General features: G+C 32.1%; 1 protein-coding gene across 2 annotated transcripts; it reads right to left on the bottom strand.

The window, feature by feature from the left end:
- Window positions 1-198: 198 nt before the first annotated feature.
- Window positions 199-12,775, bottom strand: LOC130451248 (zinc finger protein Xfin). Of its 2 annotated transcripts, none has more exons than XM_056790144.1 (4): window positions 12,555-12,775; window positions 8,041-9,533; window positions 5,224-5,343; window positions 199-2,841 (listed from the first exon to the last, which is right to left on the bottom strand). In XM_056790144.1, exons 2-4 carry the CDS (start codon window positions 9,495-9,497, stop codon window positions 1,671-1,673), a joined length of 2,748 nt encoding a protein of 915 aa, XP_056646122.1. In that variant the 5' UTR covers window positions 9,498-9,533; window positions 12,555-12,775; the 3' UTR covers window positions 199-1,670. The 2 variants fall into 2 exon arrangements, with proteins under 2 accessions (XP_056646122.1, XP_056646121.1); XM_056790143.1 differs by having other exon boundaries at window positions 199-2,844; window positions 12,555-12,750.
- Window positions 12,776-21,146: the final 8,371 nt, after the last annotated feature.

The raw sequence follows: 21,146 nt of genomic DNA, 5'->3' as shown, positions 1-21,146 counted from the left end.
AATGCTTGTTTTTCACACAATATATAGAGAGAATTGAACGTCTAATTCTGTGGTTGAAACAATAGCAATTTTAAAGAATGTTTTTTTTACTCTAGAAGAAGGAGAACTAATAAGTTTATACCTTTAAAAGTGCGCAAAATTTTAAATAAATTAATTGAAAATGGGCTAGAACACGAATGTTACCAACTAAAATTAGAATTTTTTTGTTTGTATCATAATTTAATTTAGTACTTAAAAAACTGGCTCAAACCATTTGAAGAATTTCAATGTTTTAAATGGATGAGCCTAAACGATATTACCAAGTGTGATTGAGAAAAGGATATTATACCCTCATTACTATATTTAGTATCAAAAGGAGTCAAAATAGATGACGTTAAATTTTTTGATGAATTATCTAATTTAAAAAATATATATATCAGAAAATTTTGATTCCGATAACCTCAATCTATCTATTCACGAAGAATTCACTAAAAACAGTCATTATCTTTTTGCACTTCCATCTCAAAATGCCAAGGTCGAGAGAATATTCTCGCTTATTGGTGCCCTGTGGGCTAAAGAAAAAAACCGACTACTTTTATCTTCTCTGAAAGGAATACTTATGACTACTTATGATTTAAAAAATATAAGCTGCTTTGAGTTTTATAACTTTGTTATCTTTTCATAAAATTTAACTCTTTTAAATAAAATACAAAGCAGCGAAAAATACGTGTAAGTACCAGCTACTTTTTTTGGTTGTGTTTAATTTGTTTTACTTTGTAGCTACGAATAAAAAGTTAAATTCTTTTCTACTCATTTTATTATGAAAATAGTAGATAATATGAACATTGCTGCAATGCTAAAAAAATTTTGTCCGGATTTTCTTAAAGGCTTGTCTCGAGTGAACAAGTTTTCATCTGGTAACCCTATCTACCAACAGTCTTTAATAATTCTTTACTTTCTCAGCTTGGTTTAGATTTTTATCGTTTGGATTATAGTTTATATATTTTGCATGTTTGCTAGAAAGGAAACCAGGAAGAATAATTTATATCTTCATTTCAAAACTCGTCAGTTCCATATATATTATACTAACAGTTGTGAACATAAGATATCTTCCAAAGTTATGTTTTGAAGAAGCAATAAGAAATTAACGATTTTCTCAATTCTACTCAACCCACAAGGAAGATTAACATTATATAATATAAGAGAATCTCAGATTTTTCAGTCAAAGTTAGTCTTCTCAAGTTTGGTTTACTAGCGCTTGACAATTTTGAGACGACTACAGAAAGGTTTATCTTTACTAGCTGGAGCTTGATTCATTAGGGGCCAGGTTACTACTACATAAAAAGCTTTCTTTCCTGGTTTGTTTCCATAAAATCCTTTAGCTAGAAATTGAAATGAAAGTTTTATGAACGCGGGGGAACGATTAAAGAGTCAATAAACAGTTAAATTAAATTTGATCTGAACTGCTATTGATCTACAATGATATTCACTGAAATCCAAATTACTTCCCCAAATGACAATTACATGTTATCATGAGACATATTTATTTGTACAATTGCATTATCAAAATAAATATTTTTTTACTTAACAACAACAAATTTCAATGAATGCAGTTCTAGATGAAGTTTATATATTTACACATTTTTATTTTCAGGAAAATTCTATGCATAATTAATGAAATTCAAGCAAACTTAATTGGGTGGAAATGTTGGTATTATAATTGGCATGTGGTTATTTATAGCGTTACTTGGATGAATAAAAGAATGATCAAAGAAAGACATTCCCAGTTTATGTGCATTAGACATTGTTGCGTCAGGTACATATACAGTATGAGGGTTGCTAAAGAAGAGACTGGTGTCCTGGGAAGAGCACAAAGATTCGGCACTCAGTGCTGAATGAGTAGGTTCTTTGGGAAGCACCATAGGCACGAGTTGAGACTTCTGATTGGTATGTACACGACTGCTATGTAATACACTTTGATATCGATGTTTAAATGCCATATCACAATGCTCACATTTGAATTTTTTTCTGGTATGCCTCCAGTAATGATGGAGAGCTAAAGTTGCTTTGGTATGGTATCTACTTAAACCAGTATTTTTACACCATATACACACCCGGCCGCTTCTAGTTACCAGCTTAGCCATATATTTATCTACTAACCTATTAACACCAAAAGTGGAAGTTGATAAGGTTTCTTTCCATCTTCTTAGCTTTGCACTCAAGTGTCTCAATACATCTATTTCATCTGGGTCCCAAAATGGCAAAACTAACTTTTTAGGTCGATTTTGTTTTCTTGATCGGTGATTTGGTACTACAGGCGGACCTAATGTATCGGCACTCAAAGTAGAGTGAATAGTCATGTGTTCTATGATAGAGGATTGGTGTTCATAAGCTGCATCACATAAACGACAATGATATTTTAAATCTGGGTTCACATTCTCCTTTGAATGCTCAGTCTTAGCGGGAGATGCTGCACTGTGCCGGTGAGTATATTGATGGGACTCTAAAGAAAGATCATCTTCAAACTCGCAACCGCACGTTTGGCAGACGAAAAGGGGAAGTTCCATTTCTTCTCCATTTTCTTCGTCAGCCTGATTGCCAACATCTCCCGCCTCAGGAAAATCCGACTGAATTCTATGAGTAAGATTCATCCTACTCATATCTTCAGCTACTCTAGGTTCACTCTCTGGTTCAGATCCATCACTCGCTTCCATATAACTAAAAAGACGAGCTGCTCCATGTTGTTTAGGGATGTGATGTTTCCAAGTTTTAGCATCTGTCTGAAGGAATCGATTACTTTGTTGAAGCATCGCTGCTGCTGTACTCAAATCATGTGTTTTTAAGAGACCTTGCGATTGGACGCTGCTGGAAAATAAAAAGAAATCATATATATAAAAAATCGAATATAAAATTATTTAATTGGAATTTATAGAAATGTTGATATTCATAATGAACAATGCACTTTTTATTACCACTACACTGAAGTTCGTATCTACACCATCCGACGTGAATTATTCTCTTTAAAAACAGTTGGTAATCCAAGTTTAGGAGATTAACTGCAACGTAAGTCGGACAATGTATATACGACTGTATATACAATGTGGTCCATATGTATGAAATCCATTCAATTTTAACGTTATTATGTACTATTTGAAAAAAACCTGAAGCAGGACGATTTTTATTCTTTAATTGACAATTTAAAGTATGAAAAATTTAGTCCTTTGTTCAGCAATATGAAGTTTTTTCAAATTTACTGAGAATAACTGAGAAAATTAATTTTTAGGATGTAAAATTTTGATAATGTCTCTATCACAAAACTTTACGTGGAATGAAGATAATAATGTCGCATAATATTCAGAATGTATTATCCAATGTACTTTACAATTAAATTAAATGTTCAAAATTCACTTCTTGACAATAACCGAGGCGATTTTGGGATTCTTCTACAACATTTTGTATGACCTCAGCGGTTATTTTGTTAATTTCTTCCGTTATCCTAGCTTTTAAATCAGCAATATTGCCTGGTCTATTAAAATATAATTCATACTTTAAATAGCCCCATAAGAAGAAATCGAGAAGAGTCAAATCAGGCGGATCTACCTATTGGAAAAAACCTAGTTTAAATAATTTATAACTGTACATGCAATATACAGTGGAGCTCCATCTTGTTGGTAGTAAATAGATCGATCTATCTCATTTAAATGATTAATATCAGGAAAAGTCTCTAGATAAACCTCACCATTAAATTGTGCCCTCAAAAAAATAAGGGCAAATAATTTTATTGTTGATGAGTGTGAGCCACTATTTACAGTTTTGTTTGTTAACCGTTCCGTTTAAATGAAACGTCGCTTCGTGAGTAAAAACTATTTTGTTTATTAAATGTAAATCTGCGATCGTTCTTTCCATCATCAATTCATAGAATTCTTGCCTTCTATCAGGATTATCTTCATTTAACTCCTGAACCCACTGAACTTTGTAAGGGTGGTATTTTTTCTGCAAAACTCTCAAAACAGATGATTTACTTACATCATTGTCAGCGGCTAGTTCTCGAGTTGTCTAATGAGTATTTTTCTCAATCTCTAAAAGCAAATCATTTTTTTACTCGGTAAATTGATTATTTCTACTTGGTTTCGCAATATATTTTACATATCCAGTTTCACGAAACTTTTTTCAATTTTGCTAACTGTAGATTGCGAAAAGTGTTGACCAGAGTATTTATTATTATTATTATTATTATCAAACCTCCTTTTGAGTTCTTGTTTCGATTATCACAACCAATGATAATTAAAATGTCTATTCTTTGACTCTCGCACAAATGAGCCATAATCAAATTTAATACGCGCACAAATATTATACTGACGTCTTTTGGTAACTTTAAATATCTAAATGACAGCAGCTTACTGGATTCATATCAATTGTTTATTTGGCATTTTGGCCAGTATTTTAGATTTTTTCCTGATATTTAGCAGAACAGATACGAAAATAACTGATTATTTCTAAAGTATATTTCAATAGTACCAGACAATATTGCTGATTTAAAAGTTAGGGCAACAGAAGATATTAACGAAATAACCCCTAAGATCATACAAAATATTGTACGAGAATTCCAAAATCGCCTCGGTTATTGTCATGAAGTGAATGGTGGTCATTTTGAACATTTAATTTAGCTGTTAATTACATTGTAAAATACATTCTAAATATTATACGTAAAGTTTTGTGATAGAGACATTATCAAAATTTTACATTTTCTCATTTATGATTGCGCCAAATTAAAAAAACTTTATATTGCTGAACAGAGGATTCCTTGCCAAGAAGGTGCCACACGATCCCCTTTTATATTTAAAATTTTCAAAGAATGCTAACGTTGAATTTATTCCTTACATATGGACCGCATTGGATAGTGGTACAAATTATTCAGTGTAGATATGAATTAAGTTTGACAGAAATGTCATCTCCTCCAAAAGTCTATATAAAGTTACCATTTCGTTACTGTACGCGTATTTGTTTGTGCAGATGTGAGGAAAAGTGATTTCCTCATTGGTGAAATGAAAAAACATTCCTTGCTTGTTATAACAAATTATAAACTTATTTATTTATTCATATAAAATTTATTAATATAACATGTAAAAGTATGAAAATCAAAACACTTTCATCTCCTAGAGATTAGACATACGCATTGGAATGAAGGAAGTAGATAATGTTCGAACATGCTGCAGAGATAATAAAATTTCATGTTTTTCTTACCTGCAAGGTCCAGGGTTGGAATTAGTAATAGAGTTGGAAGTAGATGTGGAAGTGCTTCCATTAAAAGTGTTTGCTCTTAAAATATTACTGTTATTTGTCCTACTCCTTTGTTCCAACGGGCTAAAATAAATGAATAATGTGATGTTGTTAACGGTGTAATCAGAGTGAGTAAACATGAAAATAGTAGAATTTAAAAGTAAAGTAACCAATTATCAGGTCAATACAACAATTACGAGTTTTGTTTTTGAAAGAAAAGGGAAACCACTTCCCTTTCTATTCAGTCATTAATACCCAATTCATTATTCGAAATGTAAAAAATAAATTGTTCCCATTAGTTTATGATTAGTTCAATTGATGAATAAAGATAAAAAATTATAAATAAACGTAGTAGCGAATATTTTCCAGTTATACAAAAATAGCCATAGTCATACCATCGGCTTCATTTTTCTCTTTCTTGCATTGAATGCTTTAAAGTTTACAATCGACCACCATAACTGAAGTCAATTAAAATCCTAATATATATTTGTACCATTTTCAGAAAATACCGTCTTGTCTTATCAAATATTTTTCGGTATTTTCCGGTTCTTACTTTATTTTTGAATAATTGAAACTGAAATCATTTGACATGGTTACTCAAGATTTTATACGTAAGACAATTTATAGTATTTATAAAGAGGGGTTGCGACATTAGAAGTAATACAGCAAAAGGTAGCAGATTATTCAATTATATCAATTGTGTCAAGTTTTATCAGCATGTGGTTTTGAACATAAAAAACTGAATATAAACGGATGGCAATAACGAATTGTCAAGATCGTTCGATGGCGACAAGATTATTTGCGTCAGATAAAAGTTCTAATAGACAGATAATGAAACATTGTTTGACAGTCACGATGTAGTAAATTTCGATTGTGTTGATAATAGTAATAATTGCTGTTTTAATGAGCTATGTTCTATAGGGAAACATATTATAATAGTACACGCTGGAAGCAAAGACGATTTCGTGCCTAATACTCTATTAATATCTGCTAGAAAAATTGCAAACTGTGCAGCTGATTATCACGAAGATATGAGAGTCGAATTATTTGAAAAGTGTTTTAATGAACATCTTTTACCTAACATTCCACCACAGTCAGTAATCGTTATGGACAACGCATCCTACCACTCGCGGCAACTCCTTAAGATACCAAATAGTAGTTGTAACAAAGCTCAAATTTTAGCATTATTGTCTGAAAAAAATATTCCTATTCCTGTCAGCGATCGTCAATTGCTTACTGTTATTGGGTCCACAAAATTACGTACATGTTCAGGAATGCAAGACTGCAAAACAAGTATGGGAAAAGCTAGAAAGGGTTTTTGATGACAACGGCTTAACCAGAAGAGTATTGGATATGATGTCAATGATGAGTGGCTTGGCAATTTGATGTTAGCAGACTTACCGGAGGAGTATAAGCCTATGATAATGGGGTTAGAGAGTTCTGGTATTCAAATCAGTGCTGATGCAGTTAAATCTAAACTCATACAAGAAATTAATACATCAAAGTCAACCGCTTTCTACATAAAAACTAAGAAAACAAGAAATAGTGCGCAGTCAGTGAAATCAATGGGACCTAGATGCTCTAATTTTTGTAAAAGTGGTCATTTTGCTAAATATTGTAAATAGCCAAAGAAACAATCTGCAAGCAAATGAGAGAGCTCCAGTTTTGTAGCCGCATCTTGAGCGACTATCAAGGAAAACATCGAAGATGATAAATGGTTTCTAGACTCGGGTACATCCGTGCATATGACAAGTAGAAATTATTGTATGTACAATGTCACCGAGCCATCAGTAAAGAATATTCTTTTATGGTAGCAGAGTGTGGTTCCGTAGTGGCACCGTTGGTGAAATATCAAGAAAGAGACTACCTCCTTACTATTGCATATTTAACCCTATAGAATTAATATGAGCAAACGTAAAATCAGTCACCAGAACTGAGTAAAGAGGTTGTAGAACTCGTAAAGAAAGTTATAGCAGCAGACCGCCATGAGCTTTAGAAAAACTGTGTTGAACATGTTATCAAAGAAGAAGATTACTATGTGGTATAGATAATTTGGAATTGAAATGTTTCTTTTCTTTTGTTTTATTCGCAAAGAATTAATTTTCCTCTATAGTTTTTGCTTGGAAATTTCGTTTTTCACAAAAAGAAAACGAATGGGGTACAAAAAGGGCTCAGTTCGCATCTGGTACCCTGTTTAAACCAAACTTCCTTACAGGCAGGTACATTTTACTCGTCTATTTACGTTTTATAATTTAATATTGGGTTGTAGCAAGTTAACGAGATATAATAATGATTTTTGTCTAAGTTACAAGTAGGACTACAATTAAGTGCATCTGTCTAAATAAGATGTACACATATTTTCAAAAGTATAAAAATGATAAATTTATGAAATTAGATATCTACGCCTTTGATAGATCAAACAAAATTGTCGGCAAGGGTTTTTGTAATCTGCAATTGGAAGAACTATACCAACACCTACTGTAAAAATCTACATAATCCTAAAATTGCAACAGTAGTGAGATTCACTTAACATATTTTATGGTTGAGAAACATTTCTATTTATAACCACTTATATAAAAAAAACTAATTAGACAATAAATAAATAAATAAACAAACAACGTGCTTATTGAAAATTGGATGTTATTAAAAAGGTATGTCATCGTTAAAATCAGAAAAGCATGAATTTTTTCACTTTTATTTCTCTAAAATTAAACTACTCAACGCCCAACAACCATGAATAAATTAAGAACGTAATTAACCGAAAATTAAAATTATACTTACTGTTGTTCCTGTTGGTGTACGGACAACTGTGTTAAATCATCAGCTAAGAACTGGCATTTGCTACAGGCTCTCTTGTTATGCACTTTCAACACATGAGTGGCAAGTCTCTCCGATCTTGCAGCTTTGTAGTCGCATAAACTGCAAACAAATGGTTTTAAATGCGTATTCATGTGTCTCTTAAGACACCAATTATCCACGCCACTCCACGAACAGTAACAACACGTAAAACGTTTTTCTCCTTTTTTCTTTCCGTTACTTCGGGAAATATTTCCAGTTTTGACATTGGTTTTTATATCGGATTGTGGAACTCGCGTATTCATTTGAGGAGCTCTCGACATATTATTAAATCCAGGAATAGATAAGGAACTTATTGTCGACAAATCATTGGTTTGATTTGTGATGTTGGAATTATATTTTTGATAGTAAGACATTCCTGACGCATTTTTAGGAGGATGTCTCCTGATCCTATTCAAATCGTACGGATGATCTCTATGCATTCTTAAAAAATGCTTTTTGACATGATCTGCTCTATTGAATTGTTTTTGACAGACATAACACTGAAAAGGTTTCTCTTCTCTATGAATATTTTCGTGTCTAGTAAATAAGTCTCTTCTATCTGTTGCATACGGACAAAAAGTACAGCTATAACGTTTGGTTGAAGTACTAGTTTGTTCAGGACTAGCAGATGATGAATTTCCCAATACTTGGGAATTATTTGAAATAGTTGAAGTATTATTAATCGATTGATTATGATAGTCTTCACTTTGTACAGTACTAGATGCTGGAACTTTATTGCAATTACTGTCTAATTTGTTTTTTAATTTTTGTAAATATTTCACAATTTCTTGAATTACGGGGTTATCTTTGGTTAATGTATCGCATGATTCGTCAGTATTAATGTTGTGTTGCCTATTTAAATGTATTCTAACGCATCTGGCCCAAGCACTCTCGTAAGGACACTGGGGACAGTGAAACGCTCTCACTGAAGAGTGTGTTCCTAACCAATGTTCAGCTACTCTAAGAAGATAACCCACACAATCACATTCTGAACATTTATACAATTTTTGAGCGGGATTATATGTTGCTATTTTAGATTGTGTCCACTGTAAATTATCTTCACTAGATATCCATTTATCTTCACAATTAGTATTTAAAATTGTTCCGTTGTTTGGCTTATGACATTGGAAATTAGGGTTGAGTATACCGCTGGGTGGGAAACCATTTTGCATTAAAGCAGCCAAGCCAAATGCTGTTAAATGTTCTTCAGGTTTGAGAATTGGATTTTCTACTTCGTATTCTATGGGCGTTAAACCCCGATCTGTACTTGTGGAAGCTAACCTCTCATTGGCACTTAGTTCTGGTAAACCATCTTCTCCATAGAGTTTTCTGGTTATCTCTTTGAACATATCCTCATAACAATCGATGGCACTACCTGTCATAGGCATTGCCACTTCCATAGTGGAGAAACCGTCTCACAGAGGGGGGTTTAAAGCCTAAAATTTATATAATAATAGTAGATAAGTATTAAAATGCTTTATAAAAATCTACAGTTTTGAATGTTTGATTAATTTTTGTACGTTAGATATTCATATATGCATGAAATGATTTTCAAAAATTTCCGAATCAAAAATTGTGAAATTCAGACAAATATCAACAATATTTAGTTCATATTTTAGACAAATTATAAAAATAATGCTGCAATTAGTTTATTAAAAGTGAAATTAAACATGAATTTCAAGCAATTAAACAATACACAAAACCTATGAATTAAAAAACATGATATCCTCCTTCTAGTCAATACTATGCAATATCAAGGGCAACTTTAATCTAAAGAGGACACTTCTAATACATAATATTTGTAAGGGGACTCATCATTTTAATGGAAATTTAATGATATTTCCAGTGGCAAAAAATAGCGCTCTAAACTTTGAAAAGTAATTAGCACTCGCCGCGCAAAGACAAATTATTGTATTGACTTTCCTGTGTCTCCTATTTTACACTTGTGATTTTTTTATTTGTTGCTTATTTCCCTCTCCCAAAAAATAGAGTTGAACGCCCCTTAAAATGTGTCAACTGACCTCCTTCTATTTAAGATTCTAATGCCAACATCTACCCATCCTAAGCTACATATTATATTTATTGAAACTAAAATAATTCACCGATTTCCGTTTCTAATATTCCAATTTAAACGTCAGAAAAGAAAATACAGAATGTTAAAATAGTTGGAGTCAGTGAATCCCTGGACAAGAGAGAGTAACAAAATTGACAGTCAAAGAAAAGAATATACTAACAATAAATGGCCAAATAATGACAAGGAGCTAGAGATGAAACTATAGACATAGTAATTATAGAGTGCTGAATATATATAAAATTTCTATATTGAAAAGTAGTACCAATTTTAGAAAGAAACAGCCTCTGGTCTAAGGTAGAGCTATCCTTATTCCGCTGTGCGGTGAAAAGAGATAAGCGAGTAAGGAAATATAAGGAGTATGATACAAGAAATTAAAAGGAGAACTTGACAAACATAGCTCTACCGTAACTTTCTTTATTTCTTATTCTAATATTGGAATATGAATTTTATTGAAAGCGCAGTCTGGTATTACTTTGTCTATGGTTGAGACTAATGAACGTTATAGGACAAAAACATTCAAGTGAGAGATAAGAAAATAATAAAAGGAATTCACGAAACTAGAATGCTAGACTTGAATAATAAAGTTTGAACAAGTGTGATAGAGGACATATTGCTGACGTAAGCTCTACAAATCGCTTATAATAAATAGAATTCTGAGGGTTACTTGAAGTTGTATAAGCAAATATGTCGATATTTGTTAAGAAGAGCTCTTTTTATTTAATATGAAGATAAACAATACAAGCAAGAAAGGAACTTTGAGAAAAGAAGTATGTCAACTAAAAAGTGTACTAACTCTAATATCTTCCTTGCTTTCGAATACTTATGTAGATGCGAATTCACCTGAATATATAAAAATTTATGTGATTCGACCTCAATACACATCAATCAACATCAAATGACAATCGACCTTAATCAGCTTCAATGGATGTTAATCCACAATATCTGACAAAAGTAGACGGCAATTCACATGCATATATAAGAATTGATGTGAATCAACCTCAATAGACATCAGAAAACAACATAAACATGAAGTGACAATCGACCTCAATCCGTTGCAATGGAATGGAACGTTAATCGACAGTATCTGACAAAAGTAGACGGCAATTCACATGCATATATAAGAATTGATGTGAATCAACCTCAATAGACATCAGAAAACAACATAAACATGAAGTGACAATCGACCTCAATCCATTGCAATGGAATGGAACGTTAATCGACAATATCTGACAAAAGTAGACGGCAATTCACATGCATATATAAGAATTGATGTGAATCAACCTCAATAGACATCAGAAAACAGCAATAAACATGAAGTGACAATCGACCTCAATCCGTTGCAATGGAATGGAACGTTAATCGACAATATCTGACAAAAGTAGACGGCAATTCACATGCATATATAAGAATTGATGTGAATCAACCTCAATCACATCAATACACATCAGAAAACAGCTATAAACATGAAGTGACAATCGACAATACTTATGTAAATATAAGTGATACATTTTATAATATCTTCCAAAAAACATTAGATTCATCAACTTCAAATAGAAATATTTCAATCAAGCCTTAATTTGAATATTGAATTTTGAAGTTGTTGATTATAAAGTAATACTACAGAATTTATCACACCGCAATTATTAACTAATAGATTCCCAGGCGATGAATATATGAGTATTGGAAAGCTCGGAATATATTAGAGCTAGTACACTTTGGAATTCAATTTTGCCATTTCCGCTACAAAAACGCTTACATATATATTATACCACTTATACTTTTCACAAATTTACTTTGATACTAAGGGAGCTCAGTAAAACATTTGAGAACCCAAAAAAATATTTTTTTTCCGCTTATGTATTAACACATGTTTTTATCACTGTTTTTATATGAGGTATCAAACATTTTTGTATGAGAGTGAATAATGAGTTTGTGTTGGTAGTACGGATATTCGATTTAGTCTTGAATTTGACAGAATAACAATAGGTACATACAAAAAGATTGTTATCTCTTTTTAAAAATTATCGAAATTTTTTTCAATGTAACTAAATAAATAATTAAATTATGCATGTATGTCGTTTTAGTAAAAATCCTATTAAGGATTTATGAAAGCTCATGCATTTGTTTTTCTATCAAATATATGTATGACAAACGTTAATAACATCAATATGACGTGATTATTCAATAACGCATATGAATAAATATTGTCTTATTACGCACTGACATCTGTCAACACTGTCAATTTCATTTTCATTGATTGATCGAAATTATCATTCCAAACATTCTACTTAAAGCCAATCGGAATTGACTCTACTGTTGTTATTGTCAAAAATATTTCTAGTTCAACCAATGTCACGTAAAACGAATCAACATTGAGACTTACCACGTTGTATAACGTATACAATAACATGACAGCATCTGCATACAATCGGTGAAAACACTCACACACACACACGAAGTGACACTTCGATATCTCACAGTAATTATAAGATTATAGAAAGAAAATAATGATTGAGGAGCAAACGCATGAAACGCTTACTCCTACGATGTCTGACCCACCCAATACTGCGGCACCCACTGCCCGCCTAGGGCTTCCTACCCCCCTCCCCCTCGCCCCAAAGCCACCCCACTATTGCGCCCGGCCCGACCACCCTTGCCAACCACCCACCTAACATTCTATACAGCCCTCGACTAGCGACGTTGCCATTCACCTCTTCCCCTTTTCACAATAAGAAGTTACTCTTCTTTTATCCCATACGCAGTATGTGTTTGTATTCTGCATATATACGATTATGTATTTTCTTGTAGGACATCCAATAAATACGCAGCAATCTTCCATTCCACGGTAAATTTATTTGAGATAAGGGACAATTTAGTCTATCGACTAAAATAAATAGAATATCAAGAACGTTCTGAATTAATATACATGATGTATCCCTGGATAGATTCGATTCCAATTTTAATTTTTTGACAGAAGAATAATTACAATACAATTTTAGTTTTAAAAAATTGAGCATATCTCGCAAATTTCTAAAAAACTGATCAAAGGGAGTTTATGTAGAAAATATGAAAAAAGCTGTTTAGAATCGACATCTAGGGCAATACACTAAATGTCTTTCAGTTGTCAACTGTAATATCCATTTTTTAATATATGCGCATTTTCCAATATGTTTTCGGAATTGTCCAAAAGTTGCCTGTACTTATCCTCTAGTAATTGATCAATCTGCGAGAGTTATTCAATATTTCACTATCATTCGAAATGTGTTATTGATAAAATATTTGTTTTACCCTTCCCCATACAAAAAAATCAATCATTGTAAGGTCTGGGAATCTAGTAGGCCAACATGCCAATCAGTAATTCTTTCGGAACAAGCAGGCCAGCCGTCATCTTGAAATACATGAATCTGTCAAAGATTTATAGGAAGTTTCCAAAATAAATCTTTGCAGAAGTAACTAACCTGATTTAACATTCGAGTAAAGTTCAAGTCGACGCGGTTTAGTAGTTGCTGCTATTTTGGTTAAGGTAAAAAGTATGGTCTATCTTGAGTCGCTGTGGTGAGGGAATTAGCTTGCGTGTTTCTATAGTGATCATGACAGATTTTGAAGGTGCTATCAGTGTACTAGCAGGTATCATATTAGAAAATGAGTATGATGGCTTGTCTTAAAGCCCCATTGTCATTTGAAGACTATTTTTTGAACGTTATGGTTTAATATTTATAGCGATTAGTCGAAACGATAAGACGTGACCATACCAGTATCTTCTTTATTCTGTTATTTCTTATCCTTCTGAATTTGATCTTTGCTTTTCTCCAGAAAGTCCGTATCGACATGCAAATAGTCACAGTAAAAACTAGAATATAAAAAATGGCTATATTTTAAGATATTTGATGAATGTCCAAGAACACTTCATTAGAAAACAAAATCTCTCAAATATATAATATAAATCGTTTTTGTATTTCATATTTTGTATTTCATACAATCTTTCATACAATCTTTAGATAGATGAACTAGAGAGAACATAGATGTGGTCCAATTTTCAGGTTTCGATCAAAAAAATATTTTTAACTAAAAGAACATAAATTACACACTTGAATGTAAGTAAATTGACATTTTATCCATTTTTTTTCACTTCATCATCGCATTAAACAGTAAGAGAAATCGCTTCTGTATCATATAATATACAATGACTTCTTTTGTCAATAAACAAATGATAATGAACGTGCAGCATGATGTTTTGTATTCTCGCGGAAGTCGCAAGTTCAAGGGTATAATTGAAATTTGTTTTCTTCCATTAAACTGTATTACAATGATAAAATTACGTTCGTTGCTGATCGAAGCTAGGAAAAATTAATAAATGATTCTACTAATATACGAGAATATTTAATTAAGATAACCATTGATATTGAAAAATCTAGGAAACACGAGATCTTAAGGGCTCAATTATACATATATATTTAAGTCAAAAAACTGAAGCTTTTCGCTAGAACAAAAGAGGAAGAAGGGTTGAGGATGAAGATACAAAGATAATAGATAAGGACAGTTGAAATCGTAAAGCAGAAATGAATCAAGAAATATTTAGAGAGCTAGAAAAGGCCAAATTAAAGATAATAAAAGACGTATTAGACCAAAAAATTTACTGTTAATAGAGACCAGAAGAAATCATCTTATAACTAATTTGTGAACAGCCAAATGTAACAAATTCGTTAAATTAGGGCGTGTTGGGAAAGAAACTTAAACTTCCTTTATATTATTTATTTTCTTTGTTTCTTAAGAAAATTCTACACAACTGTAAACGGAAATATTATTTATTTTCAGATACCGCAATAATACATTCTTTAAAAATTACATCAACTCAGGAGCTAGTGGAAAACGATTTCGATAGGAGAAGGTATTATTGTGAAGCAATAATGGCAATGTTAGATAAGAATGTGATCCATTTGGAAGATGTTTTGACAAGAGGAAATTAACATTCCATTAATGGCAACTTAAATAGAGATGAATATTTAGAACTGCTCCAAACTTATATTCTGATCCAGAAAACCCAAACTTCCTTGCGAATATTATTTGGTTTTAGCTAGATGTACTGCAGCCCCCTTATCAAGTCAATGTCCTGTAGTAACTGAACCAAATTTTTTCAAATAGGTTGATAGGGAGGCGCGAATCAATAAAATCGCAAGCATGATCTCCTGATCTGACGATATTATACTTTTTTTGTGGGAATGTCATAAATATTGTATACAAAACTAAACCCCTCAATTCAAATATCTTAAAAAGACGAATCACTCTTAGTAGCTAGCATTTTGAAAACCTCTCACATAGATATTAAATGTTTTTTGTTTTTTTATGTTATTCAAAGAGAAAGAGAGAGATTCGTTGGATAATTTTTAGGTAGGATAAGGTTCCAAATAGATATAGGGGAAAGTGGTCACCATTCGTACTCAGTGAGTATAATAGAAAAACTAAGAACGCCGTTTTTGTACATACAAGCCACCAATTTTTTACGTAAGCTTAGTTCGTAATTGTAAAGAAAATTGTTATATTTTTGACAAAATGGTGATAATTGGTTTATGTAAACATTGTTTATTTTGAGCTTTAATTTTTATATTGCCGCATATTTATATAGATGTATTTCAATTTTGTGCATTCAGACAGTTAGACATTTATATTATTCCTTAACTGGTATTTTGAATCTTTTCAATCTTTCACCGCAAAAAATATTATAAGTGGATTTGAAAAGCCAGATTTTGTTCCTATTGTCGTGTATACTTCATATAATTCGGTAGATATGTCACCTAATCCGGTAATAGATATTCGTGAGCAGTTGCCTTCTTTACTGCAAAATCCTCAAGAAATTGTTACCAGAACTGGTGAATCTTTCACCTTTACGGCTGACGCATGATCTGAAGCGAGTTCTTATCTTCCCTTAACACCAGAAGTCCTACAGCTACTAGAAACAGAAAAATCAATAAAGGAGAAAAACCGGATAAATCCCGTGTATATACAAATATACCTGAAAAAATTGAACTACAAGAAAAACATAGACAAAAAAAGGAAAGAAAGGAAAGCCTGAGCTGAAGCAATGAAACGTAGTTTGAGGGAACTTGTTTCAAGATAAAAGAAAAATAAATTAATTAAATATGAAGCGATGAAGATTCAGATGAATCTGGAATATTGCAATTTAGCTTGCAGGAGAGTTCAATATCTCCAGTTGATTAGAAATTTACGAAGAGATCGATGATCATAGTATCAATGATAATTTAAGTGTGATACCAACTAATATTAAAGATAATTGTTATGCTTAGGTGAAGTTTAAAAAAAACTTCTGGTATTTATTACGTCGTAAAAGTTCCAGTCATTATTCGGGTACAAAGATAAAATCTTATATTCGAAAGAAACCGGGATTATCATTATCATTATTCTTTTATTTTTTTTCCCTGATATACACACTCTGTATATCAGCGATGTCGTCATGATCCTCCCTAATCCTCTACCAGATAGAATGGCCAGACTTTTACTTTTGCAGTTAATTTAAATAATTATAATGGGCAATAAGTTCCTAAGTAACAAGCAAATGTATAATTACCTACTTTAGTTTAAATTGCCAAAGACTGTTTAAGGATGTCATGCAAAATGATTGTAAACATCTCGTTTAGGCTGATAGTAAAGCATAAAATTATCGATCAGTAAAGTAAGGGTGAATGATTTTAATTTTTGTTTTTTTTTTCTAAAGAAAGATTTATCGACTATATGTCAAGTCACATATTAAGTTAGTTCTTTAGTAAATAAATATTTTTGTAATAATTAATAAAAATTTAACGACTTTAATTGGCTTTGCGTGCGAAAGTACCCCAATATATTTGTTACACTTAAGTACACAAACTAGATAAATTCGACATATACATACATATACAGGCATTAGGGAGTTGGCATTAGCGCATTGAAAATATGAATCAATATTCAAGCCTTTTTTTCAAAACATTCATTTTTTTAACGAATTTTTTCCATTTGGCTGTTCCACAGCGTAAATTTTTTTATCCAATGTTCAACAGCAATACTTTTGAAGTTATTTCAAATTTTATTTCGTACGCCACTGATCTTATACAAATAGAAACTGTTATTTACTTGCAAATGTTATGTTCTACCAGCACAAAAAAATTAGATGTATTTTAATAATTCGCATGAAATTGTTAAACAAATTAATCGATACCAATTTACTTATAAATATAGTGTAAATATTATTCGTCCTCTGAAACATTTTTTGTTTAACGTGCGTGTTTCAACAGCATTTTGAAAGAATTATGTAATTTATCAAGGATTTTCAACTGATGGTATTTTTGTAGCAAACAAAGCGAAACCTCACAAGAGAATAAGGAGATAAATTTTTGTGTATAAGAAGACATTGATTGAAGATTAAGCAAAAAAGAAAAATTTCAATTTTGATTTTTAGAAGAAATATCAATATATTTTAATTATGTTGAAGGATGAACACAGGGAAAAACATATAATATACTTCATTACCTCAGAGTAATTATAGACATAATATCGGTGTCCAATATTTACTTTGTTTATCAAATAATCATACACAAAGAAATTTCAAATTGATATTTAAAGTATTCTATAGTTCCGATCCAACTTCAGCAAGCTCGTTGAGATCTTAGTAAAATCGTCATTTCGGCTTAGATGTAATCATCTTCGGATTCAAATTTTTTTCTACGCAAAAATTTCGCTATTTGTCTAAAAGGCCTGTGTAAAGCATCTATATATGTTCAATATAACTTTTTCAATTTTGTCATCATCATTTAAATGATTCCTGAAGACCAATTTGAGCATAAGTAACGCCAAAAGCTTTAGTTTCCAGTACATTTTAATTAAAGTATGTAATGTATAATTAAAATAGTTGCAGAGGAAGAATTCAGAGTATTTTAAAGAAAAATTGACATTTCTAATGAGATTCGATCTACCAACCACAGGATTATAATGAAACATTTAGCTATCGAAGCTATGTTACATTTGAAACCTTATTAATCTAAAGGCTCATATAATTTATTTTGCAAAAATCGTTACGATCATTCTAAAATCAAGTTAATTCAATTGAAAAAAATCATTATAAAAAGATAAAAATTGAGATAGAACATTCAGCTTTCTCTAAAAATCAGTTATTAAATATTTCATAATTTTTTTATTGTATGATTTATTGTCAACCAAAAGCAAGGAAGTTTGAGAAATTTTAAGTAAAGAAATTGATCAATAAATAGTGATTTGATTAGAAAATTCCATAAAGTGCTGTAGAAATGTATTCAAAGCATCGAAATTAACGGAGAAAACCATGGATCCACTCGCGATTTTGATATCCCCTAACCAACATAGGTAGGTCATATATTAAAGCTTCAGATTTCTGGGAATTTTTATTTCTATTTGAGTTTATTAGTTTTTAACTTGTAGGCGAACATTATTTGTTAACCAGCATAGTAATTGAAAAAACTTCATGTGAAGTTAGACAACTCTATATTATTCCTTTTTCCAACAGTATCCCTGATTTTCTTCTCGATCTTTTTTACGATAGTAGAATATCGAAAGCAAAATTACACCTAAACACTTAGCCACCCCTCTAATCTAAATTATTTCATTGTCAAAATTATTTTTTGAATCAGTTATAACATCACTAGCCTAAATAGATACATTATTTTCATCACATTCATATTATATAACGGTAATAAATTATAATAATCTTGCAATACCTTGTGGAAAAATTTCGATCAGCTATTTAAACACATAATAATACTTCTGCAACAAAGAGGAATAGAACATATTCTGTCAATAATATATTTAATCAATGAATATTGTAATCATGAGCTTGTAAAATGGATCAATTAATAAAGCTGAAATTTCATACATGATAATTTTCAAATTACACTAATACATTATTCATTATTATTTCCTTGAACGTAGTTTAAGCTTCATTTATATTTAATGTTATTTGTTAATTCACCCAACAAGCTATAGATTCATGAAAACATAAGGTGTGATCAAGCTATAAAACAATAAAACTAGGGGTATACGTGACTTTATTTGTGAGAGAGTCATCTCGTGGCGTTCTATTACTTTTAGTCAGGTAATTTGTCCAACTAAGAGAATAAACATATTTGATTTATTTAGGAAGGCTTGAAGAAAATTATACAAGCTTTGACGAGTCACAAAAAAAAATTAGTTGATTTAAAAAATAGTCAATCTATTGCTATTTATTCTATTAATATCCTAGATATGACCTGATTACGTAATGCCAAAACCCCGAAGGAACAATCAAATAAGGGTTTAAAATGATATGTAGCTTTTTATTGATGCTGTTTACTACCACTAGGTGAAACAATCGCTGATGATTGGTTGCTAGCCTTCAGGTGTTTACGGTAAGATCTGTGATTCTAAGTCTTGTATTAATATATTTAGAAAACACTCTAATACAACCCCCGCTCCAATGAATTCTCAACTATACCAGAAATCAACGTAATTTTTTGTTAAATTACTGGATGAAGTTTCGTTCCATATGTGGTCGTTTCTGTTCCTCTTTCTATACAAAGATATTGAATGAATACGAGGTCTGGCTATTAAATAATGAGGCTGCGCGCCTAGAGGGCGCACTAGAAGGGTAAGGTAAAAATCGAGTAGTGCGTTGGGTATCTAAATATCTTGTCTATGCACGTTCCAAAACACGTTTCCGGCACTATTATAGTATTTGTTCAGTAGCGGTTTGAAACGAATCTGTTTTTTTCTCGTGCCGAAAACCATTCGTGACAAAAAAAACAATCTCAAACTTCTCGTTAAATTGCAAAAAACGACTGAGTGCTATAAATTCTGTATCTCGTGCGCGTGTTTTTGAGTAGTGTAAGCGCTTTAGAGAGAGCCGAGAGACTACTGAAGATGACCAGCACCCAGGTCGCCCTCTGACTGTTTCAACTCCGGAAACAGTGACCAAAATCAACCAATTTGTGCGTATAGATCGTCGAATGAGCATCATGATGATTGACGAGGCTGTAAACGCCGATAAAGAAACGGTTAGGAAAATTTTACACGAGGAATAACAGATGAAAAAAGTCTATGCGAAGTTGGTGTCAAAAAATCTGACTCCTGACCAAAAGCTCTCGCGTCAATGGATTATGCTAAGATTTCTTTGAAAGGTTAGAAAAAGATCTGTTTTGAAAAGGACCCGATTTGAATCGATGGAAGCGGTAAAGCAAAAAACGGCAGAGCTTCTAAAGACCCTTACCAAAGAAGACTTCCAGCTCTGCCTCGATTAATGGAAAAAGCTTATGGAAAGGTGTGTGGCAAGGGGAGGGGAGCATTCGAATGTAGAATAATTTTTATAATAAAATCCTTTCTCGTAACATACAAATATCTAGGATTTCAACAGGCTAAGTTACTGGACCACAAGCAGGCAAAAGCTAGAATCCAGGATCAATAAACTTAAAGTGGAGTTCGAATTAAATGCAGGAAACTTAGTCCAGGAATCAATACCTATCCCACGCCTGCTTTAACGTACTATTTTGGAATCCTGAAGAGGACGAAAACAAAGCTAGAGGGTATTCAGAGGTTGACACGAACAATGATGACGAGAAATAACAACCACCACCCGAAGTCATCCACTATTAGAACAATTGCCCCTAGAAGATTGTGGGAGAGGATTGCTCGACCTTCTTAACTTGCACTTTTGACAGGTAATGAAACTACCTCAGCCCTACATCGGATTATATCCCAGGCGGATAAGGATTACTCACCCTTCAGCCTCGCATCGCCAGAATCTGATTTGAATATAGTATTGGACACCGAGAAGCTGGAACAGTGGTCACGAACTCAATTAGCCGCATGTTTACAAAGAAACTTTGAACAGATGGCTTATATCGGAATTCTCTTTCCAGAGACTGAAGGCTTCATGATAGCTATCTAGGATCAAGTTATTAATACGAATAACTACAAGAAAAAT

Source organism: Diorhabda sublineata, chromosome X (assembly GCF_026230105.1).
Source record: "Diorhabda sublineata isolate icDioSubl1.1 chromosome X, icDioSubl1.1, whole genome shotgun sequence".
Lineage (NCBI taxonomy): Eukaryota > Metazoa > Arthropoda > Insecta > Coleoptera > Chrysomelidae > Diorhabda > Diorhabda sublineata.
Note: the sequence above shows the minus strand (reverse complement) of the source record. Positions and strands in the feature narration are given on the sequence as shown.